The sequence below is a fragment of the Girardinichthys multiradiatus genome, chromosome 14, assembly GCF_021462225.1.
Source record: "Girardinichthys multiradiatus isolate DD_20200921_A chromosome 14, DD_fGirMul_XY1, whole genome shotgun sequence".
NCBI lineage: Eukaryota > Metazoa > Chordata > Actinopteri > Cyprinodontiformes > Goodeidae > Girardinichthys > Girardinichthys multiradiatus.
In genome coordinates this window covers 6,016,830-6,041,245 of record NC_061807.1, presented here as the reverse complement: position 1 = coordinate 6,041,245, position 24,416 = coordinate 6,016,830, and the positions used below count along the sequence as shown (strand labels likewise).

Here is a 24,416-nt window from a genome sequence, read left to right as displayed (position 1 = left end):
TGTGTGTGTTGTTACCTGTGTGTGTGTTGCTACATGTGTGTGCGTTGTTACCTGTGTGTGTGTTGCTACATGTGTGTGTGTTGTTACCTGTGTGTGTGTTGCTACTTGTGTGTGTGTTGTTACCTGTGTGTGTGTTGCTACTTGTGTGTGTGTTGTAACCTGTGTGTGTGTGTTGTAACCTGTGTGTGTGTGTTGTAACCTGTGTGTGTGTTGTAACCTGTGTGTGTGTTGTTACCTGTGTGTGTGTGTGTGTTGTAACCTGTGTGTGTGTTGTAACCTGTGTGTGTGTTGCTACATGTGTGTGTGTTGTAACCTGTGTGTGTGTGTTGTAACCTGTGTGTGTGTGTGTTGTTACCTGTGTGTGTGTTGTTACCTGTGTGTGTGTTGCTACATGTGTGTGTGTTGTTACCTGTGTGTGTGTTGTTACCTGTGTGTGTGTTGCTACATGTGTGTGCGTTGTTACCTGTGTGTGTGTTGCTACATGTGTGTGTGTTGCTACTTGTGTGTGTGTTGTTACCTGTGTGTGTGTGTTGTAACCTGTGTGTGTGTGTTGTAACCTGTGTGTGTGTGTGTTGTTACCTGTGTGTGTGTTGCTACATGTGTGTACGTTGTTACCTGTGTGTGTGTGTGTGTGTGTTGTAACCTGTGTGTGTGTTGTTACCTGTGTGTGTGTTGCTACATGTGTGTGCGTTGTTACCGGTGTGTGTGTGTGTGTTGTAACCTGTGTGTGTGTGTTGTTACCTGTGTGTGTGTTGTTACTTGTGTGTGTGTTGTTACCTGTGTGTGTGTTGTAACCTGTGTGTGTGTGTTGTAACCTGTGTGTGTGTTGTTACCTGTGTGTGTGTGTTGTAACCTGTATGTGTGTGTTGTAACCTGTGTGTGTGGTAACCTGTGTGTGTGTTGTAACCTGTGTGTGTGTTGTTACCTGTGTGTTTGTTGTAACCTGTGTGTGTGTTGTTACCTGTGTGTGTGTTGTTACCTGTGTGTGTGTGTTGTAACCTGTGTGTGTGTTGTTACCTGTGTGTGTGTGTTGTAACCTGTGTGTGTGTGTTGTAACCTGTGTGTGTGTGTTGTAACCTGTGTGTGTGTTGCTACATGTGTGTGCGTTGTTACCTGTGTGTGTGTTGCTACATGTGTGTGCGTTGTTACCTGTGTGTGTGTGCTGTTACCTGTGTGTGTGTTGTTACCTGTGTGTGTGTGTTGTAACCTGTGTGTGTGTGTTGTTACCTGTGTGTGTGTTGTTACCTGTGTGTGTGTGTTGTAACCTGTGTGGGTGTGTTGTTACCTGTTTGTGTGCGTTGTTACTTGTGTGTGTGTGTGTGTTGTAACCTGTGTGTGTGTGTTGTAACCTGTGTGGGTGTGTTGTTACCTGTTTGTGTGCGTTGTTACTTGTGTGTGTGTGTGTGTTGTAACCTGTGTGTGTGTGTTGTTACCTGTGTGTGTGTGCTGTTACCTGTGTGTGTGTTGTAACCTGTGTGTGTGTGTTGTTACCTGTGTGTGTGTGTTGTAACCTGTGTGTGTGTGTTGTTACCTGTTTGTGTGCGTTGTTACTTGTGTGTGTGTGTGTGTTGTAACCTGTGTGTGTGTGTTGTAACCTGTGTGTGTGTGTGTTGTTACCTGTGTGTGTGTTGCTACATGTGTGTGCGTTGTTACCTGTGTGTGTGTTGCTACATGTGTGTGTGTTGTTACCTGTGTGTGTGTTGCTACTTGTGTGTGTGTTGTTACCTGTGTGTGTGTTGCTACTTGTGTGTGTGTTGTAACCTGTGTGTGTGTGTTGTAACCTGTGTGTGTGTGTTGTAACCTGTGTGTGTGTGTTGTAACCTGTGTGTGTGTTGTAACCTGTGTGTGTGTTGTTACCTGTGTGTGTGTGTGTGTTGTAACCTGTGTGTGTGTTGTAACCTGTGTGTGTGTTGTTACCTGTGTGTGTGTGTGTGTTGTAACCTGTGTGTGTGTTGTAACCTGTGTGTGTGTTGCTACATGTGTGTGTGTGGTAACCTGTGTGTGTGTGTTGTAACCTGTGTGTGTGTGTGTTGTTACCTGTGTGTGTGTTGTTACCTGTGTGTGTGTTGCTACATGTGTGTGTGTTGTTACCTGTGTGTGTGTTGTTACCTGTGTGTGTGTTGCTACATGTGTGTGCGTTGTTACCTGTGTGTGTGTTGCTACATGTGTGTGTGTTGCTACTTGTGTGTGTGTTGTTACCTGTGTGTGTGTGTTGTAACCTGTGTGTGTGTTTTGTAACCTGTGTGTGTGTGTGTTGTTACCTGTGTGTGTGTTGCTACATGTGTGTACGTTGTTACCTGTGTGTGTGTGTGTGTGTGTTGTAACCTGTGTGTGTGTGTTGTAACCTGTGTGTGTGTGTGTTGTTACCTGTGTGTGTGTTGTTACCTGTGTGTGTGTTGCTACATGTGTGTGTGTTGTTACCTGTGTGTGTGTTGTTACCTGTGTGTGTGTTGCTACATGTGTGTGCGTTGTTACCTGTGTGTGTGTGCTGTTACCTGTGTGTGTGTGTTGTAACCTGTGTGTGTGTGTTGTTACCTGTGTGTGTGTTGTTACCTGTGTGTGTGTGTTGTAACCTGTGTGGGTGTGTTGTTACCTGTTTGTGTGCGTTGTTACTTGTGTGTGTGTGTGTGTTGTAACCTGTGTGTGTGTGTTGTAACCTGTGTGGGTGTGTTGTTACCTGTTTGTGTGCGTTGTTACTTGTGTGTGTGTGTGTGTTGTAACCTGTGTGTGTGTGTTGTTACCTGTGTGTGTGTTGTTACCTGTGTGTGTGTGTTGTAACCTGTGTGTGTGTGTTGTTACCTGTGTGTGTGTTGTTACCTGTGTGTGTGTGTTGTAACCTGTGTGTGTGTGTTGTTACCTGTTTGTGTGCGTTGTTACTTGTGTGTGTGTGTGTGTTGTAACCTGTGTGTGTGTGTTGTAACCTGTGTGTGTGTGTGTTGTTACCTGTGTGTGTGTTGCTACATGTGTGTGCGTTGTTACCTGTGTGTGTGTTGCTACATGTGTGTGTGTTGTTACCTGTGTGTGTGTTGCTACTTGTGTGTGTGTTGTTACCTGTGTGTGTGTTGCTACTTGTGTGTGTGTTGTAACCTGTGTGTGTGTGTTGTAACCTGTGTGTGTGTGTTGTAACCTGTGTGTGTGTTGTAACCTGTGTGTGTGTTGTAACCTGTGTGTGTGTTGCTACATGTGTGTGTGTTGTAACCTGTGTGTGTGTGTTGTAACCTGTGTGTGTGTGTGTTGTTACCTGTGTGTGTGTTGTTACCTGTGTGTGTGTTGCTACATGTGTGTGTGTTGTTACCTGTGTGTGTGTTGTTACCTGTGTGTGTGTTGCTACATGTGTGTGCGTTGTTACCTGTGTGTGTGTTGCTACATGTGTGTGTGTTGCTACTTGTGTGTGTGTTGTTACCTGTGTGTGTGTGTTGTAACCTGTGTGTGTGTGTTGTAACCTGTGTGTGTGTGTGTTGTTACCTGTGTGTGTGTTGCTACATGTGTGTACGTTGTTACCTGTGTGTGTGTGTGTGTGTGTTGTAACCTGTGTGTGTGTTGTTACCTGTGTGTGTGTTGCTACATGTGTGTGCGTTGTTACCGGTGTGTGTGTGTGTGTTGTAACCTGTGTGTGTGTGTTGTTACCTGTGTGTGTGTTGTTACTTGTGTGTGTGTTGTTACCTGTGTGTGTGTTGTAACCTGTGTGTGTGTGTTGTAACCTGTGTGTGTGTTGTTACCTGTGTGTGTGTGTTGTAACCTGTATGTGTGTGTGGTAACCTGTGTGTGTGTTGTAACCTGTGTGTGTGTTGTTACCTGTGTGTGTGTTGTAACCTGTGTGTGTGTTGTTACCTGTGTGTGTGTTGTAACCTTTGTGTGTGTTGTTACCTGTGTGTGTGTTGTAACCTGTGTGTGTGTTGTTACCTGTGTGTGTGTGTTGTAACCTGTGTGTGTGTTGTTACCTGTGTGTGTGTGTTGTAACCTGTGTGTGTGTGTTGTAACCTGTGTGTGTGTTGTAACCTGTGTGTGTGTTGTTACCTGTGTGTGTGTTGTAACCTGTGTGTGTGTTGTTACCTGTGTGTGTGTGTTGTAACCTGTGTGTGTGTGTTGTAACCTGTGTGTGTGTTGTTACCTGTGTGTGTGTGTTGTAACCTGTGTGTGTGTGTTGTAACCTGTGTGTGTGTTGTAACCTGTGTGTGTGTTGTTACCTGTGTGTGTGTTGTAACCTGTGTGTGTTGTAACCTGTGTGTGTGTGTTGTAACCTGTGTGTGTGTTGTTACCTGTGTGTGTGCGTTGTTACCTGTGTGTGTGTGTTGTAACCTGTGTGTGTGGTAACCTGTGTGTGTGTTGTAACCTGTGTGTGTTGTTACTTGTGTGTGTGTGTTGTAACCTGTGTGTGTGTTGTTACCTGTGTGTGTGTGTTGTAACCTGTGTGTGTTGTTACCTGTGTGTGTGTGTTGTAACCTGTGTGTGTGTGTTGTAACCTGTGTGTGTGTTGTAACCTGTGTGTGTGTTGTTACCTGTGTGTGTGTTGTAACCTGTGTGTGTGTTGTAACCTGTGTGTGTGTGTGTTGTAACCTGTGTGTGTGTTGTTACCTGTGTGTGTGTGTTGTAACCTGTGTGTGTGTGTTGTAACCTGTGTGTGTGTTGTAACCTGTGTGTGTGTGTTGTAACCTGTGTGTGTGTTGTAACCTGTGTGTGTGTTGTTACCTGTGTGTGTGTTGTAACCTGTGTGTGTGTTGTAACCTGTGTGTGTGTGTTGTAACCTGTGTGTGTGTGTTGTAACCTGTGTGTGTGTTGTTACCTGTGTGTGTGTGTTGTAACCTGTGTGTGTGTGTTGTAACCTGTGTGTGTGTTGTAACCTGTGTGTGTGTTGTAACCTGTGTGTGTGTGTTGTTACCTGTGTGTGTGTTGTTACCTGTGTGTGTGTTGTAACCTGTGTGTGTGTTGTTACCTGTGTGTGTGTGTGTTGTAACCTGTGTGTGTGTGTTGTAACCTGTGTGTGTGTTGTTACCTGTGTGTGTGTTGTAACCTGTGTGTGTGTGTTGTAACCTGTGTGTGTGTTGTTACCTGTGTGTGTGTGTTGTAACCTGTATGTGTGTGTTGTAACCTGTGTGTGTGGTAACCTGTGTGTGTGTTGTAACCTGTGTGTGTGTTGTAACCTGTGTGTGTGTTGTTACCTGTGTGTGTGTGTTGTAACCTGTGTGTGTGTGTTGTAACCTGTGTGTGTGTTGTTACCTGTGTGTGTGTGTTGTAACCTGTGTGTGTGTGTTGTTACCTGTGTGTGTGTTGTTACCTGTGTGTGTGCGTTGTTACCTGTGTGTGTGTGTTGTTACCTGTGTGTGTGTGTTGTAACCTGTGTGTGTGTGTTGTAACCTGTGTGTGTGTTGTAACCTGTGTGTGTGTTGTTACCTGTGTGTGTGTTGTAACCTGTGTGTGTGTTGTAACCTGTGTGTGTGTGTTGTAACCTGTGTGTGTGTTGTTACCTGTGTGTGTGTTGTTACCTGTGTGTGTGTTGTAACCTGTATGTGTGTGTTGTAACCTGTGTGTGTGGTAACCTGTGTGTGTGTTGTAACCTGTATGTGTGTGTTGTAACCTGTGTGTGTGGTAACCTGTGTGTGTGTTGTAACCTGTGTGTGTGTTGTTACCTGTGTGTGTGTTGTAACCTGTGTGTGTGTTGTTACCTGTGTGTGTGTGTTGTAACCTGTGTGTGTGTGTTGTAACCTGTGTGTGTGTTGTTACCTGTGTGTGTGTGTTGTAACCTGTGTGTGTGTGTTGTAACCTGTGTGTGTGTTGTAACCTGTGTGTGTGTTGTTACCTGTGTGTGTGTTGTAACCTGTATGTGTGTGTTGTAACCTGTGTGTGTGGTAACCTGTGTGTGTGTTGTAACCTGTGTGTGTGTTGTTACCTGTGTGTGTGTTGTAACCTGTGTGTGTGTTGTTACCTGTGTGTGTGTGTTGTAACCTGTGTGTGTGTGTTGTAACCTGTGTGTGTGTTGTAACCTGTGTGTGTGTTGTTACCTGTGTGTGTGTTGTTACCTGTGTGTGTGTTGTTACCTGTGTGTGTGTGTTGTAACCTGTGTGTGTGTGTTGTAACCTGTGTGTGTGTGTTGTAACCTGTGTGTGTGTTGTTACCTGTGTGTGTGTTGTTACCTGTGTGTGTGTTGTTACCTGTGTGTGTGTTGTAACCTGTGTGTGTGTTGTTACCTGTGTGTGTGTGTTGTAACCTGTGTGTGTGTGTTGTAACCTGTGTGTGTGTTGTAACCTGTGTGTGTGTTGTTACCTGTGTGTGTGTTGTAACCTGTGTGTGTGTTGTTACCTGTGTGTGTGTGTTGTAACCTGTGTGTGTGTGTTGTAACCTGTGTGTGTGTGTTGTAACCTGTGTGTGTGTTGTAACCTGTGTGTGTGTTGTTACCTGTGTGTGTGTTGTTACCTGTGTGTGTGTGTTGTAACCTGTGTGTGTGTTGTTACCTGTGTGTGTGTGTTGTAACCTGTGTGTGTGTGTTGTAACCTGTGTGTGTGTTGTTACCTGTGTGTGTGTGTTGTGACCTGTGTGTGTGTGTTGTAACCTGTGTGTGTGTTGTTACCTGTGTGTGTGTGTTGTAACCTGTGTGTGTTGTAACCTGTGTGTGTGGTAACCTGTGTGTGTGTTGTAACCTGTGTGTGTGTTGTTACCTGTGTGTGTGTTGTAACCTGTGTGTGTGTTGTTACCTGTGTGTGTGTGTTGTAACCTGTGTGTGTGTTGTTACCTGTGTGTGTGTGTTGTAACCTGTGTGTGTGTGTTGTAACCTGTGTGTGTGTTGTAACCTGTGTGTGTGTTGTTACCTGTGTGTGTGTTGTAACCTGTGTGTGTGTTGTAACCTGTGTGTGTGTGTTGTAACCTGTGTGTGTGTTGTTACCTGTGTGTGTGTGTTGTAACCTGTGTGTGTGTGTTGTAACCTGTGTGTGTGTTGTTACCTGTGTGTGTGTGTTGTAACCTGTGTGTGTGTGTTGTAACCTGTGTGTGTGTTGTTACCTGTGTGTGTGTTGTAACCTGTGTGTGTGTTGTAACCTGTGTGTGTGTGTTGTAACCTGTGTGTGTGTTGTTACCTGTGTGTGTGTGTTGTAACCTGTGTGTGTGTGTTGTAACCTGTGTGTGTGTTGTTACCTGTGTGTGCGTTGTTACCTGTGTGTGTGTGTTGTAACCTGTGTGTGTGGTAACCTGTGTGTGTGTTGTAACCTGTGTGTGTGTTGTAACCTGTGTGTGTGTTGTAACCTGTGTGTGTGTTGTTACCTGTGTGTGTGTGTTGTAACCTGTGTGTGTGTTGTTACCTGTGTGTGTGTGTTGTAACCTGTGTGTGTGGTAACCTGTGTGTGTGTTGTTACCTGTGTGTGTGTTGTTACTTGTGTGTGTGTGTTGTAACCTGTGTGTGTGTTGTTACCTGTGTGTGTGTGTTGTAACCTGTGTGTGTGGTAACCTGTGTGTGTGTTGTAACCTGTGTGTGTGTTGTAACCTGTGTGTGTGTTGTTAGCTGTGTGTGTGTTGTTACTTGTGTGTGTGTGTTGTAACCTGTGTGTGTGTTGTTACCTGTGTGTGTGAGCAGTCTGTATGAGCTGAACCCAACACTGTCGGTGAGGAACGAGGTGAAGAGTTCTGGTCGGATCCTCAGGGTTCTGAAGTTACGGATCGTCGTCTCCTGGGATCAGAAGCCAACAATGAGGTCATTAATCAGAACATCTGGACCCAAATGCAGGAAAGAATCATTTCAGCAGAATAAAATGATTTATAATTAGACTGAATTAAAATCAATAAACTGATGCAAACATTCAAACTTTAATCATAAAAATAATGGAGATAAAATAGATTTTATTTCATTTATAATAAAAACAAAACTTTATTAAAATAATCACCACCTTTAGCTCCCTGACAACCAGAAGCAGCAGAACCAGAGATGTTCTGCCGGAGGAGACAGTTCCGGTCCACAGCCATCTCTTGTTTCCACCATCTGAATCTAATCAGAACCTCATCCCCACAACCTGTGTTGATACCAGGTCACTGACTCCAGGACTCTGCTAAATTAACTTTTCTCCTCACGGTCAGAGAAACCATGAGTGTCGGATGTTTCCAGGCGGGTTTCCTCCAGATGAACATGTGAGTTACTAACAGACACAGAACAGTGTGTGTGTGTGTGGCGTTACCGAGGCTCTCTTGCTGTGAACGTAGCTGCTCCATGACTGTGGCTCCAGAATCAACACTCCGCCCGGCGACAGGCTCTGATAGGCTCGTCTGAACAGACTGACCACGCCCCTGTCACCTGACTGCAGCTGCACCCACTTGGTGACACCCAGACAGATGATGACATCATACTGACCCCGTCCAGGCCACGCCTCTCTCTCTGTTACGTAGTCACCCTGTGGGAGGAGTCGACGGGTGATGCAGTAACCATGGAGACCAATCCAAAAGAACCAAACCAGGAGTCACATGTATAAACAAAACCGTGAAAATGTGTGAAAGTGGCACAAACCTTTTCAATCGACAATAATAAACTACAGAGAACTGAACCTCCCCTAAATCCACTGAAATATGACTCCATCCAGTTTATTCATGGAGCATCAAACCTGATGTTTCTTCATGAGCTTTTATGGTTTAAACCAGAACGATAAAACTGAATCACATTCAGCCTCAATAACGTAACACACCTCAGAAAATGATGGAAACAACCTCAGAAAACGACCTCAGAAAACGATGGAAACAACGTCAGAAAATGATGGAAACAACGTCAGAAAATTATGGAAACAACATAAGAAAACGATGGAAACAACCTCAGAAAACGATGGAAACAACGTCAGAAAACGACCTCAGAAAACGATGTAAACGTCAGAAAATGATGGAAACACCATAAGAAAATGATGGAAACAACATAGGAAAATGATGGAAACAACATAGGAAAACGATGGAAACGTCAGAAAACGATGGAAACACCATAAGAAAATGATGGAAACAACCTCAGAAAACGATGGAAACGTCAGAAAACGATGGAAACAACGTCAGAAAACGACCTCAGAAAACGATGTAAACGTCAGAAAATGATGGAAACACCATAAGAAAATGATGGAAACAACCTCAGAAAACGATGGAAACACCATAAGAAAATGATGGAAACAACATAGGAAAATGATGGAAACAACATAGGAAAACGATGGAAACGTCAGAAAACGATGGAAACACCATAAGAAAATGATGGAAACAACCTCAGAAAACGATGGAAACGTCAGAAAACGATGGAAACAACGTCAGAAAACGACCTCAGAAAACGATGTAAACGTCAGAAAATGATGGAAACACCATAAGAAAATGATGGAAACAACATAAGAAAACGATGGAAACAACCTCAGAAAACGATGGAAACAACCTCAGAAAACGATGGAAACAACCTCAGAAAACGATGGAAACGCCAGAAAACGATGGAAACAACGTCAGAAAAGGATGGAAACAACGTCAGAAAATGATGGAAACAACATCAGAAAATGATGGAAACAACGTCAGAAAATGATGGAAACGTCGGAAAATGATGGAAACAACGTCAGAAAAGGATGGAAACAACGTCAGAAAATGATGGAAGCAACGTCAGAAAATGATGGAAACGTCAGAAAAGGATGGAAACAACGTCAGAAAATGATGGAAACAACGTCAGAAAAGGATGGAAACAACATAAGAAAACGATGGAAACACCATAAGAAAATGATGGAAACAACATAAGAAAATGATGGAAACAACATCAGAAAACGATGGAAACGTCAGAAAACGATGGAAACAACATCAGAAAACGATGGGAACAACGTCAGAAAACGATGGAAACAACGTCAGAAAAGGATGGAAACAACGTCAGAAAATGATGGAAACAACATAAGAAAACGATGGAAACGTCAGAAAACGATGGAAACACCATAAGAAAACGATGGAAACAACATAAGAAAATGATGGAAACAACATAAGAAAACGATGGAAACAACCTCAGAAAACGATGGGAACAACCTCAGAAAACGATGGAAACAACGTCAGAAAATGATGGAAACAATGTCAGAAAATGATGGAAACAATGTCAGAAAATGTTGGAAACGTCAGAAAATGATGGAAACAACCTCAGAAAACAATGGAAACAATGTCAGAAAACGATGGAAACATCAGAAAACGATGGAAACAACGTCAGAAAATGATGGAAACAATGTCAGAAAACGATGGAAACAACGTCAGAAAATGATGGAAACAACGTCAGAAAATGATGGAAACAACGTCAGAAAATGATGGAAACAACGTCAGAAAACGATGGAAACAACCTCAGAAAACAATGGAAACAATGTCAGAAAACGATGGAAACATCAGAAAACGATGGAAACAACCTCAGAAAACGATGGAAACAACGTCAGAAAATGATGGAAACAATGTCAGAAAACGATGGAAACAACGTCAGAAAATGATGGAAACAACGTCAGAAAATGATGGAAACAACGTCAGAAAATGATGGAAACAACATAAGAAAACGATGGAAACAACCTCAGAAAACGATGGAAACAACGTCAGAAAACGATGGAAACATCAGAAAACGATGGAAACAACCTCAGAAAACGATGGAAACATCAGAAAACGATGGAAACAACCTCAGAAAACGATGGAAACAACGTCAGAAAATTATGGAAACAACGTCAGAAAACGATGGAAACATCAGAAAACGATGGAAACAACCTCAGAAAACGATGGAAACATCAGAAAACGATGGAAACAACCTCAGAAAACGATGGAAACAACGTCAGAAAATTATGGAAACAACGTCAGAAAACGATGGAAACAACGTCAGAAAATGATGGAAACAACGTCAAAAAACGTTGGAAATAATGAAACTTCCTCTGTTTCTGTTTCCTCTGCACATAGCCCATTAGTCTTCATTATTCTTTAATTCTGCTTGGTAGTTTAGTTGGATTGTTTTAGCAAAGTAAAGAGTTTGTTGATTGAAATATGTTTGACTTTGACTTATTTTTTTTTATAAATTCTTGTATTTTAAGAAATTGTGTGACTTCATTCCATATACAAGTCCTTCTCAAAAAATTAGCATATTGTGATGAAGTTCATTATTTTCCATAATGTAATGATGAAAATTTAACAATCATATATTTTAGATTCATTGCACACTAACTGAAATATTTCAGGTCTTTTATTGTCTTAATACGGATGATTTTGGCATACAGCTCATGAAAACCCAAAATTCCTATCTCACAAAATTAGCATATCATTAAAAGGGTCTCTAAACGAGCTATGAACCTAATCATCTGAATCAACGAGTTAACTCTAAACACCTGCAAAAGATTCCTGAGGCCTTTAAAACTCCCAGCCTGGTTCATCACTCAAAACCCCAATCATGGGTAAGACTGCCGACCTGACTGCTGTCCAGAAGGCCACTATTGACACCCTCAAGCAAGAGGGTAAGACACAGAAAGACATTTCTGAACGAATAGGCTGTTCCCAGAGTGCTGTATCAAGGCACCTCAGTGGGAAGTCTGTGGGAAGGAAAAAGTGTGGCAGAAAACGCTGCACAACGAGAAGAGGTGACCGGACCCTGAGGAAGATTGTGGAGAAGGGCCGATTCCAGACCTTGGGGGACCTGCGGAAGCAGTGGACTGAGTCTGGAGTAGAAACATTCAGAGCCACCGTGCACAGGCGTGTGCAGGAAATGGGCTACAGGTGCTGCATTCCCCAGACCTGGGCTACAGAGAAGCAGCACTGGACTGTTGCTCAGTGGTCCAAAGTACTTTTTTCGGATGAAAGCAAATTCTGCATGTCATTCGGAAATCAAGGTGCCAGAGTCTGGAGGAAGACTGGGGAGAAGGAAATGCCAAAATGCCAGAAGTCCAGTGTCAAGTATCCACAGTCAGTGATGGTCTGGGGTGCCGTGTCAGCTGCTGGTGTTGGTCCACTGTGTTTTATCAAGGGCAGGGTCAATGCAGCTAGCTATCAGGAGATTTTGGAGCACTTCATGCTTCCATCTGCTGAAAAGCTTTATGGAGATGAAGATTTCATTTTTCAGCACGACCTGGCACCTGCTCACAGTGCCAAAACCACTGGTAAATGGTTTACTGACCATGGTATCATTGTGCTCAATTGGCCTGCCAACTCTCCTGACCTGAACCCCATAGAGAATCTGTGGGATATTGTGAAGAGAACGTTGAGAGACTCAAGACCCAACACTCTGGATGAGCTAAAGGCCGCTATCGAAGCATCCTGGGCCTCCATAAGACCTCAGCAGTGCCACAGGCTGATTGCCTCCATGCCACGCCGCATTGAAGCAGTCATTTCTGCAAAAGGATTCCCGACCAAGTATTGAGTGCATAACTGTACATGATTATTTGAAAGTTGACGTTTTTTGTATTAAAAACACTTTTCTTTTATTGGTCGGATGAAATATGCTAATTTTGTGAGATAGGAATTTTGGGTTTTCATGAGCTGTATGCCAAAATCATCCGTATTAAGACAATAAAAGACCTGAAATATTTCAGTTAGTGTGCAATGAATCTAAAATATATGAATGTTAAATTTTCATCATTACATTATGGAAAATTCGTTCGTTCGTTCGTTCGTCGTCTTCCGCTTATCCAGGACCGGGTCGCGGGGGCAGCAGACTCAGCAGAGACGCCCAGACGTCCCTCTCTCCAGACACCTCCTCCAGTTCCTCCAGGGGGAGCCCAAGGCGTTCCCAGGCCAGCCGAGAGACATAGTCCCTCCAGCGTGTCCTGGGCCGTCCCCTGGGCCTCCTCCCGGTGGGACGTGCCTGGAACACCTCCCGAGGAAGGCGTCCAGGAGGCATCCGGTATAGATGCCCGAGCCACCTCAACTGGCTCCTCTCGATGTGGAGGAGCAGCGGCTCTACTCCGAGCCCCTCCCGGATGGCCGAGCTCCTCACCCTATCTCTAAGGGAGTGCCCGGCCACCCTACGGAGGAAGCTCATTTCAGCCGCTTGTATCCGTGATCTCGTTCTTTCGGTCATGACCCAAAGTTCATGGCCATAGGTGAGGGTAGGAACGTAGACCGACCAGTAAATTGAGAGCTTTGCTTTTCGGCTCAGCTCTCTCTTCACCACAATGGACCGGCACAGCGCCCCCATTACTGTGGCAGCTGCACCGATCCGTCTGTCGATCTCCCGCTCCATTCTTCCCTCACTCGTGAACAAGACCCCGAGATACTTAAACTCCTCCACTTGAGGCAGGAACTCCCCTCCAACCTGAAGAGGACAAGCCACCCTTTTCCGGTCGAGTACCATGGCCTCGGACTTGGAGGAGCTGATCCTCATCCCAGCCGCTTCACACTCGGCTGCGAACCGCCACAGCGCATGCTGTAGGTCTTGGCTAGAGGGGGCCAGCAGGACCACGTCATCCGCAAAAAGAAGAGACGAAATCCACTGGTCCCCAAACCAGACCCCCTCCGGCCCTTGGCTGCGTCTAGAAATCCTGTCCATAAAAGTTATGAACAGGACCGGCGACAAAGGGCAGCCCTGCCGGAGTCCAACATGCACTGGGAACAGGTCCGACTTAGTGCCGGCAATGCGGACCAAACTCCTGCTCCGCTCGTACAGGGACCGGATGGCCCCTAATAAAGGGCCCCCGATTCCATACTCCTGGAGCACCCCCCACAGGGCATCACGAGGGACACAGTCGAATGCCTTCTCCAGGTCCACAAAACACATGTGAACCGGTTGGGCAAACTCCCATGAACCCTCGAGCACCCTGTAGAGGGTATAGAGCTGGTCCAGTGTTCCACGGCTGGGACGAAAACCACACTGTTCCTCCTGAAGCCGAGGTTCGACTATCGGTCGGACTCTCCTCTCCAATACCCTGGCGTAGGCCTTACCAGGGAGGCTGAGGAGTGTGATCCCCCTGTAGTTGGAACACACCCTCCGGTCCCCCTTCTTATAAAGGGGGACCACCACCCCAGTCTGCCAGTCCAGAGGCACTGTCCCCGACCGCCACGCAATGTTGAAGAGGCGTGTCAACCATGACAGCCCTACAACATTATGGAAAATAATGAACTTTATCACAATATGCTAATATTTTGAGAAGGACCTGTATGTGCAGAGTTTATGCTGTTCAATAATGTCAGAGCTCGTCTCACACCTTTCTATTTTGTCCTAATACCATTGCCTTACTGGGCTGGTATTCACAGGACAACCCTTAATAGACCCAAATATTATTTGATTAAATATTAAAATATTAATATTAAATATTAAATAATACATTCATATTGATAATTACAAGGGTCTGCTTTGTAAATGTCAGTATCAGCGTTGTCATGGAGACAGGAGATGTGAAAGGCGAGGTCCACTCTGTAAAGACCTCCCAGCAGCATGGGAGGAGGTTACTGAGATGTTTCCTGGGGTGAGAAGGTGACAGCGTGTCTGACACCAATGACTTCAAGTAAAAACTCATCATATTTTGGTGATTTACTGGAGTTCAGGCGACATTGTGGACAGACTGTTATTGAACACCTGTAGTGTGGACTCACCTGGATGAAGGTGACGTTGCTGGGAAACCTGGTGGAGGATGTAGGCAGGAGGGATGGAGCTGAAAGGGGACCTCGACTCACCCTAAAGGAGAGCGGGAGGGGTAGAAGGGACAACACCTGCTGCACCTCCATCACTTCCTGCTCCTCTCTCCTCCTTCCTCTCTCCTCCACCACCAGGTCATGTGACAGGAAGTGCCTGATGTTCTGCCTGGCTGCGTGGACCAGTCGCCCATCTAGCTCCACCCCCAGGATGTGGGTAGGGTTAAACTTCCTGGCAATGACCAGCGTTACGTGACCGGAACCACAGCCAATGTCTAGCACCGTCTTGTCTCTGAACCAATCAGCTTCTAGGAGGCGGAGCCGTGAGTCCTCCTCTCCTCCAACCTGCCCATCATGTCTATCGCCGTAGAAACCGTGGTAACCATAGTAATGGCAGTGGTTCCCATACTGGTACCGCTGATTGTCCTTCTTCTTCACTGAGGTCAGGGCGGAGCCAAGCTGAGGTCTTCCACACCTGCAGGGAAAGTCACACAAGTCACCTGACCCGACTGTCCAACCAGAACACATCGTTCTACCTAACAGTCTATACAACACCTACCGTCTGGCTCTAGCCCCTCCCACTAGCGGCGTCTGGAACTTGGTTGGCTTAGGTGTGGTTTCCATGGCAACGGCCCCATCAGTTGATCTGGTGGAGGTGGTGCGCCGCTGCCCTCGATGGTTCCCAGGCTTGTGGGCGGAGCCAGGCGGGGGATGTGTGTGTCTGCGCGGTAGGATGGGGGGCGGAACTACGTCATCGCGACAGGTGATGGCGGTGTTGAGCTCACAGGACAGAGGAGACACAGGAACTACAACAGAAACATGTTAGTGAAAAAACAGCGCCACTTGTGGAGGACAGAGGAACAACAGCAGTGATCCAGGTGAGTTTACCTGAGAGCCCAGCTGAAGGAGGGAACAGGCGGGCGGGGGTCACCTCCTTCTCCCCTCCTCCTCCTCCATGGTGTCTGTACCTGTGTCTCCTCCTGGACTTCAGGGGGAACACCAGGACAGCTGCTGCGTCCCGATCCTCGCCCCCTGCATTCAGGTTCAGAGGGTCTGTGATGTCCCGGGGGACCAGGATCTCTACGGCGTCTCTGCTGCGTGACGGCAGGGGGGAGCAGCCTGGAGTCTCCTGATTGGTCAGCCTGAGGAGGGGAGGGACATGTCCAACACTGAAAGGAGTCTCCTGTTGTTTCAGAAGGTCGTGACCCTCAAGACTTTGTTAATGAGTCGTCTTCAGATTGTTTAAATTTTTATAACTTCTTAATTTGTTTTAATTCATTTTCTTATATTTATTTGTTTATATTATAATTTTTCTTTATTCAGTGATGATTACATTAAATGTAATTTCTTCAACATTTTCAGTGAGAAGTGTCAGAAATCCTGATTCTGCAGAAGACCTGGAAGTAGAACTAAAGATATAAACTTTTAGTGAAGTTAATAAACCGGCTCTAATTAGTGGAGCAACGCTGTGTTTCACCAGCATCACATGGACCATCTCATACCCTGATCAAGTCCTCCCTTCAGTCATGATGGAGACAGAAGGTCCCTGATCATTAGAGAACGTCTGTGACTGACTCCCATCAACACTCGGTTCCTAGAAGAACATCTGGACACGCCCAGCTGCAGAACTGACCTGCTGCAGATCGGGTCAACGTGTGGAGGACTCCTGTTCTGCTGTGACTGATTGTTCTGGTGTTTTTTAACCAGCCCACTCAGTCGTGCTGGATCAGAACCTACAATAAAGTGGTTCTCTAAAACTTTACGTGGATGTTCTAGTCAGCAGGTTGTCTGTGTGAGGAGGGCTGAGGTCCTGCTGAGGAGCCTTTGCTCACCCGTCTCTACTGGAAGCTGACTCTTCCATGATGCTCCTGAAAGCATCAATCTCCTCCCATCCTTCCAGGGTTCAGACTGGTCACCAGGAGAGGTTCATGGTGACACAAACTGGAGCCCAGCTTAGGAACAGCAGCATGGTGAGATCTGCTGTTCCACCGTTTGGATCACCTGTTAGGAACCAGAGGAACACAAACCAACCAATAACCTGAAGGGAAACCATTTCTAACCTTCTTCTTCCCTGACCCCACAGGAGACCCACCAGCACATTATCGCCCCCATGAGGCTGTAGTGAAACTCTGCCCCGGCAGCTCAACTGGTCCAGACACAACTGGAGAACCTGGAGAACAGCAGCAGGTGGACCAAGCAGAGACGATGTTTGGTTCTGGAACTGTATGGTGATCCAGTAATTTATCTACTTCACCTGTGGCTCAGTCATTTCTTGATGTTATTGACGGTTTTAATTTTGTGCAGTCTATGACTGGTGCTATGAGCCTGGACAGACTCTTGATCAGGTTTTATCTCATGGTCTACTGGTTTTTAATTTAGTGACTAGTGACCCATTATTTTCAGACCACATGCCTGTTTTATTTGAGATAAATCTGTCCTGTATCAAAGCAAATCCTCACGCTGCAGCTCGGCTCTGTCGGGGTCTTAACCCTTCTACTGCTGGTCAGTTCTCTCTTGTGTTTAATCAGAACTGTATCATCTCAGAGACTATGGGAAATAAAACCGAGGAACTCAGCAACTGGCTTTATTCTACCAGTAAGGCAGCTCTAGATTCGGTGGCACCACTAAAAATTAGACTTTCAAAATCCAAGCATGAGGCCTGGTTAAATGATGACACTCGGGCTGCCAGGAGAGACCGTCGCAGAGCTGAACGCAAATGGAAAACGGACAAATTACAGGTGTTGCTCCAAATACTGAAGGGATGCTGGTGCCGTTATCAAAAGATTGTAAGAGACGCCAAAAGAAAACACCTGTCATATCTGATTGTATCAAACAGTCGCAATCCTTCTGTTTCATTTAAAACTATTGATTCTATTCTGAATGCTCCATATGTTGGTTATATGGAGGCTTCACCTGCTGTATGTCAAAGCTTTTTACACGTTTTTGTTGAGAAAGTGACTTCTATAAGGGCCCAGATCATACCCTCCGCTCATGACCCCTGAGTTTTTGTGCCTTGTTCTGCTGTTTTCCACATCTTTGAATGTGTTATCTTGCTGTCTTTGCAGGAGGTGGTTAGTCACTGAAGGCCAACTGGTTCTCCGGATGATGCTATTCCTCCTAGATTATTCAACAATGTTTGTCTTGCTATAGGTCCTTCAGTCCTTGCCCTTGTAAATAGCAATTTGTCTTCAGGTGTTGTTCCTGACTATTTGAAACATGCCTCTCATTAAGAAACCAACTGTGGATCGTACTGTTCTGGCGAACTACAGAAATATCTCTAAACTACCTTTCCTTTCAAAACTTCTTGAGAAGGTAGTCTATAACCAGTTAATGGACTATCTGAAAGAACAAAATATTTTAGAGGTTTTACAGTCTGGTTTAAAACATTTCATAGCACAGAGTCAGCTCTTCTAAACGTTTTTAATTATATATTTTTAGCAGCTGACTCTGGTGACTGTGTTGTCTTGGTGCTGTTAGATTTATCAGCTGCTTTTGACACAGTCGATCACAGAAGTTGACTTTCCAGTTTGGAACAGCGGGTGGACAATGGTCATATAGCTCTAGATTGGTTTAAATCTTATTTGGCCAAGCGTACATTTTGTGTATGTCTTGATGGCCATTTGTCCTCCTCTGCTCCACTGTCAAGTGGTGTCCCACAGGGCTCGGTTCTAGGCCCTCTCCTTTTCTTGTTGTACCTTCTTCCTCTTGGCTCTATTCTTAGGAAATATGGGATTGCTTTTCATTGCTATGCGGATGACACACAGATTTATGTAGAGCTAAAGAAAGCAGACTCCACCTCTCTTCAGTCTCTGTTTTTATGTCTGGAAGATTTGAAGACCAGGATGGCACTAAACTTCTTAAAACCTAATAAAGAGGTAATGTTTTTTGGCAGATCAAGTTTCCCTGACCGATGTTGGCTCCTCGGCCAAGAATGTCAAGCCAGTCATTACAAATTTAGGGGTCAAGATGGATGCTGGTCTTAAGCTTGAAGCTCACATTAGAGCTGTTGTAAAATCCAGCTTTTTTCACGTAAGGCAGCTAGCCAAAGTAAAACCCATTCTTTCAAGACAGCACTTTGAAACTGTTATTCATGCATTTGTGACCAGGCGGCTAGACTACTGTAATGCACTTTATATAGGAGTTGGTGATTTGTGCATTTCCCAGCTTCAGAGGGTACAAAATGCTGCTGCACGTCTTTTATCAGGTACTCGGAAATCTGACCATATTTCCCTTGTTTTAGCTTCTTTACACTGGTTGCCAGTCCATTTTAGGATTCATTTTAAAATCCTTTTATCTGCTTTTAGAGCTCTTAATGGCCTTGCCCCTCCCCATCTGTCTCAACTACACCCTCCTGTTCCCTCAGGTCAGCTGACCAGTTGTTTCTGATGGTGCCACAGACAAAGCCCAAGCTCAGAGGGAACCGTGTTTTTTCTGTAGCAGCTCCAAAGCTGTGGATGACTTTCCTTTGGGCAGAAGACAGGCCTCTTCTCTTGCTGTTTTAAATCCCTTCTTAAGAACCATCTCTTTTCTTGGGCTTTTAGAACAATCTGAGATGTTGGTATGGTATGGACGTTGGTATGGTATGGACGAGAGGACAAGGAGGACAACCCCAGAAGCAGATGGTCTTCAACCAGCAGGACGTCAAGCAGGTGATCATCAACTGACTGGTCAAAGAGGAGGTTTGACATGAAGCATGAGTGTCTGAAGGGACATCCCAGAATATCTGGACCATCTGAAGATGATGGCGATGATGAGTAGAAGAAGCAGCACCAAATGCTGTGTCAGAACATCCTAGAACTTCCTGAAACAGAACCAGACTGACTGAGTGCCAAAGCCTTCAATGGAAGAGTCTGAGCTCACCAAGGCAGAAGAAGAGCAGAACAACTAAAATGAAGCTCCTGTTAGTCTTCCTCTTTGTTGCGAGGGCCAACGTCCATGTAGAGATCTTGCTAGAAGGTCCAAAGATGAACCAGCATGTCTACAAAGAGCAGGTAGGTCGGGTCTTATTAATGTTTGCTGCCAAGACTGCAGCAGCACACCTCATGGCTGGTCCACCATCACTGTGCTGGAGAAACCTCTATTCGCCTGACCCATTTACTAAACCTGAGAAAACCTCCACCAGAACCTTCACCTGAACCACCTAATAAACCCAATCAGAGGCTGGATCAGTTGGACTCACCTGCTGACATCTTCGTCCAGCAGAGAGTTCAGGTTCAGAGGGTCAAAGATGTTCCCTCCCAGCAGGAAGTGACTCGGTAGCACCGGCTCAGCCTGGCTCTCGCTGTTGGCACGGCGACTATGTTTGGCCACGCCTTTAAAACCAACACCCATCGAGAAACGTCTCTTCCCGACTCTCTGATTGGCTGGAGGAGGAGGAGGCAGGTGGGGCTGGTGGCCATTTTTAGGATAATTAGGAGGGCGGAGCTTATTAGGCTGGGGGTCCTCTGATAGGCTGACAGGGGGACGGAAGGAGGGGCTTAGTTTGACAGGCAGCTCAGGAGGAAGGACAGGGTCTTTGTCCAGAGACATCCTGATGAGGGCTCAGCCAATCACAGAGTTCTGTAGAGAGAGAGGGGGAGGAGTCAAAGGCAGAGACAGCAGGCAGAGCCAATCAGAGACAACCTTACAACAAGCTGACAGCAGGTACCGTGTGCTGGTGTCCATTAGTAATAACCAGTGTGTTGATGGTGATAGACCTGTCTCCTACCAGGCTGTGTCCAGATGCTGAGAGATTTATGACACTAAAAATAAAATTAGCAAACGCATTTAATCTCACTGAGGAAACTGAGCTAGAACCAGATACCTGGAAATACCAGATACCTGGAAATACCAGATACCCGGAAATACCAGATACCTGGAAATACCAGATACCTGGAAATACCAGATACCAGATACCTGGAAGTACCTGATACCTGGAAATACCAGATACCTGGAAATACCAGATACCTGGAAATGCCAGATAACCGGAAATACCAGATACCCGGAAATACCAGATACCCGGAAATACCAGATACCCGGAAATACCAGATACCTGGAAATATCAGATACCCGGAAATACCAGATACCTGGAAATACCAGATACCCGGAAATACCAGATACCTGGAAATACCAGATACCAGATACCTGGAAGTACCAGATACCTGGAAATACCAGATACCCGGAAATACCAGATACCTGGAAATACCAGATACCTGGAAATACCAGATACCAGATACCTGGAAATACCAGATACCTGGAAATACCAGATACCAGATACCTGGAAGTACCAGATACCTGGAAATACCAGATACCCGGAAATACCAGATACCCGGAAATACCAGATACCTGGAAATACCAGATACCTGGAAATACCAGATACCTGGAAATACCAGATACCAGATACCTGGAAATACCAGATACCTGGAAATACAAGATACCCGGAAATACCAGATACCCGGAAATACCAGATACCTGGAAATACCAGATACCTGGAAGTACCAGATACCTGGAAATACCAGATACCAGATACCCGGAAATACCAGATACCCGGAAATACCAGATACCTGAGTACCATTGAACCCCCCATGTGTTCACCTGGTGGCAGACGGCTCTGCTGTAAACAACAGGATGGAAGCAAACCTTCCAACTGTCCTCCAACAGAATCCCACAGTAGAAGGAATATTTTATATCAATATGACAGTAGAGACTGACACAGAGACGGGTTGACCACTTCTGAATCTAGAACTAAATGATGGAAATCTATTCTATAAAATATAAAAATATTTAACTTTTTCACAACATAGCTGCAGGATTTCAGAGAGTATGAAAGCTGCAGGTTGGAACACACTCAGACACCTTTAATGTAACAGGATCTGGATCTGTAGGGTTGGAAGAACCACAGCTGGGAAGCATAACACATAAGTAACCCATGGTGATCCTGAAGCTTGAAGAACACTAAAATAGGCTTTTGATGAAAGTTTTAGTGTCTTGGTTTATGACCTGATACTCTGCATGACCTAAAAGGTTCTCATGTCCCGTCTTTGTCCCTCTGCTGCAGACCTGATCTATGGCGAGGTTTAGGACAGATGCTTCTGTTTAGTCTGAGAGACGTCTTCTCAGCCTTCTTTAGAGCTGAAGTATGAGATAAGATGTATGAAGCACAGTGGAAGGTTCGAATTCCACGGTCAACATCAGTGGCACCACCACGGGGGGTCTGGGGGGGCCACAGCCCCCCTGGAATAACATTGGCCACCACAGTGCCCCCCAGATGTGATAAGCTGCTGTTTACGACTGAAGCTGAGTTGTCCACATGTCAGCGAACGCACCTGCCTTTTCCGATTACCAGTGAATGCAGCATCAAACGACGGTTAGAGCTTGGACTCTTTATAATGTTTTAGGTTTCTTGTTTCTACTTGTAATGAACCACTGCTCTGTCTCTTCTCTGTGGGCCCAGTAACATGTATAACACGGTCAGCAGGGTGAGCTCAGTAATCTGTATAATGGAGAGGTCGTCCTGCACTGCAGCTGGTTCTGATCCAGCTGTTGAAGTAATTTATTTAGTCTGTAATCTGGAAGTCTGATGGTGTCTGTCTAACATGTTCGCTATGATACGGATCCAAACCGTCTATCTGCATATTTCCTCCTGCATCCATGTGGTATTTTAGCTCCATGTTGCCACCAGGTAGCTGCTTCCACCTGGAAGAGACCCTCAGGTTACATGTTTGCAGAAGTTTAGCACCGAGGGAAGCGAGGTAGGTCATGTTTTAGATTTATATTGTTCTTAAGTTACTTCTGAGGAACTTTACATGTTATTCTATATAAAAGTGTGAATCATAATTTGTGTTTTATTTGTGTGTTCTGTTTGGTAGAACCACAAACACCTGGACCTGGTACCTGAATCTGCTTATTAAAGAAACCAGTAAAACATCCGTTGTCCGTTGTGGTGTAGAGAGAGCTGAGCCGAAAAGCAAAGCTCTCAATTTACCGGTCGGTCTACGTTCCTACCCTCACCTATGGCCATGAACTTTGGGTCATGACCGAAAGAACGAGATCCCGGATACAAGCGGCTGAAATGAGCTTCCTCCGTAGGGTGGCCGGGCACTCCCTTAGAGATAGGGTGTGGAGCTCGGCCATCCGGGAGGGGCTCGGAGTAGAGCCGCTGCTCCTCTACATCGAGAGGAGCCAGTTGAGGTGGCTCGGGCATCTATACCGGATGCCTCCTGGACGCCTTCCTCGGGAGGTGTTCCAGGCACGTCCCACCAGGAGGAGGCCCAGGGGACGGCCCAGGACACGCTGGAGGGACTATGTCTCTCGGCTGGTCTGGGAACGCCTTGGGCTCCCCCTGGAGGAGCTGGAGGAGGTGTCTGGAGAGAAGGACGTCTGGGTGTCTCTGCTGAGTCTGCTGCCCCCGCGACCCGGTCCTGGATAAGCGGAAGACGACGAGTACGACGACGAGTAAAACATCATCTGACTTTTGGCAGGAGAATCTAAAATAATAATAATTATTATTAACACAAATCCAGAAAATCACACAATGTGATTTTCTGGATTTGTGTTTTAGACTCCATCACTCAGTTGAAGAGCAGCTATGATAAAAATTAGAGACTTCTACAAGCTTTAGAGGTGAGAAAAATCAGCAGCGTATCAAAAACTTGTTCTCCCCACTGTAGCTGTGATGTTTTTAATGACAGGGAGCAGTTTCTACAGTCTGGACCTTTTATAACTGGAATAATTAAAATATAAATCAGAAAAGACCCTGAAGCAAAGAAGCTCCTCTTAATTCTTCTTATTTTAAAATCCTGAACATGAATATGAGCGACTTGCAGTAATGACAGCCTGTCCAGCGTTGCAGATCAGGTAGAAACAGTCGAGGAGCTGATTTTAAAGTTTCGTTACTGTTCTCCACATAATTCCCATCAGATCTTTTTTAAACCTTCTCTGAGTTAAACAACTTCAGCCACAAACAACACAACTTCTAAGTTCTAGGAACATCTGGGTCTAAGTTCTGATGGTCTAGCTGATAGAAAATGATGCTGAAGCTGATCAATCATCTGATCTGATCACACTCACCGTGTCTCCTCCTCCTCGCTTTGTTTGTGTCACAGAAAGTTTTCAGCTCGAGAATAAACCCCGCCCCCTCCGCTCCGTCCACCAATAGCAGTGCGCCGTCATGAATTATTAATGAGCTCAGTGGAAACAAACACTTAGATGCAGCAGCTAGCCTCCTAGCTAACACGCCCCTTCAGTGAATAACACCTTCAACTGCTCTGCTCTGACCGGAAGTAGAACCCAGCACGGCTGTGCGCGTGTCCGTGTGCGTGCCCGTGTCCATGCGCGCAGTAAACTGGACCGTAGCTGTATATAGACTAGAGGAATCTAACCAAACACTTCGCTAATAGTTAGCTGCTCTATCTGAGCGCTAACGGAGCCTGCAGTTTATAGGCCAGCGTCTGAGTCCCGCCTCCACCGAGCTCTGACCAATCAAATGCTCCACAGCCACTGAGGGCGGGAGATTAGGCCGTAAAACAAGGTGTCCCAGTCTGTGCCTGTTTAAAAATAAACCAATATGTTTAACGGTAAAAGATTAAGGTTTAACCAGAAGGTTTTAATCACTAGAAACAGTTAGAGTTTGTTTGAAGTTTACCATAAACAGTTTGGATTTAACGTCCTGAAAGTCCTACTTTAACTGCGATTAAAACGACACCGCTTGATATTTGTAGTATTTACCTTGAATCAGGACTGACAGGCTGACAAACTTTATGCTCCAGCAAATTCTAATAAACAAATATATTAAATTTAAAATAGGTTTATATTTTATAGGCGATTATACCCGCTTGTTTTCCAGCAATAACGAAAGATATGAGGTGATTTAAAGCAGAGGTAAACATCCTGAC

General features: G+C 45.4%; 1 protein-coding gene across 2 annotated transcripts in view; it reads right to left on the bottom strand.

Moving 5' to 3' along the window:
- Positions 1–23,997, bottom strand: part of LOC124880037 (7SK snRNA methylphosphate capping enzyme-like) — a 33,044-nt gene extending 9,047 nt beyond the window's left edge. Inside the window, exons 1-7 of one of the 2 annotated variants that reach the window (XM_047384914.1) lie at positions 23,593–23,997; positions 19,724–20,103; positions 15,433–15,686; positions 15,104–15,350; positions 14,506–15,019; positions 8,157–8,369; positions 7,546–7,654 (exon numbers count right to left, since the gene is read on the bottom strand). In XM_047384914.1, coding sequence (XP_047240870.1) covers positions 7,546–7,654; positions 8,157–8,369; positions 14,506–15,019; positions 15,104–15,350; positions 15,433–15,686; positions 19,724–20,073 — 1,687 coding nt within the window. In that variant the 5' untranslated portion in view covers positions 20,074–20,103; positions 23,593–23,997. Of the gene's footprint in view, positions 1–7,545; positions 7,655–8,156; positions 8,370–14,505; positions 15,020–15,103; positions 15,351–15,432; positions 15,687–19,723; positions 20,104–20,191; positions 20,346–23,592 lie in introns of those variants that run through there. The other variant, XM_047384915.1, reaches the window with a different exon arrangement.
- Between the last annotated feature and the right edge of the window lie 419 nt (positions 23,998–24,416).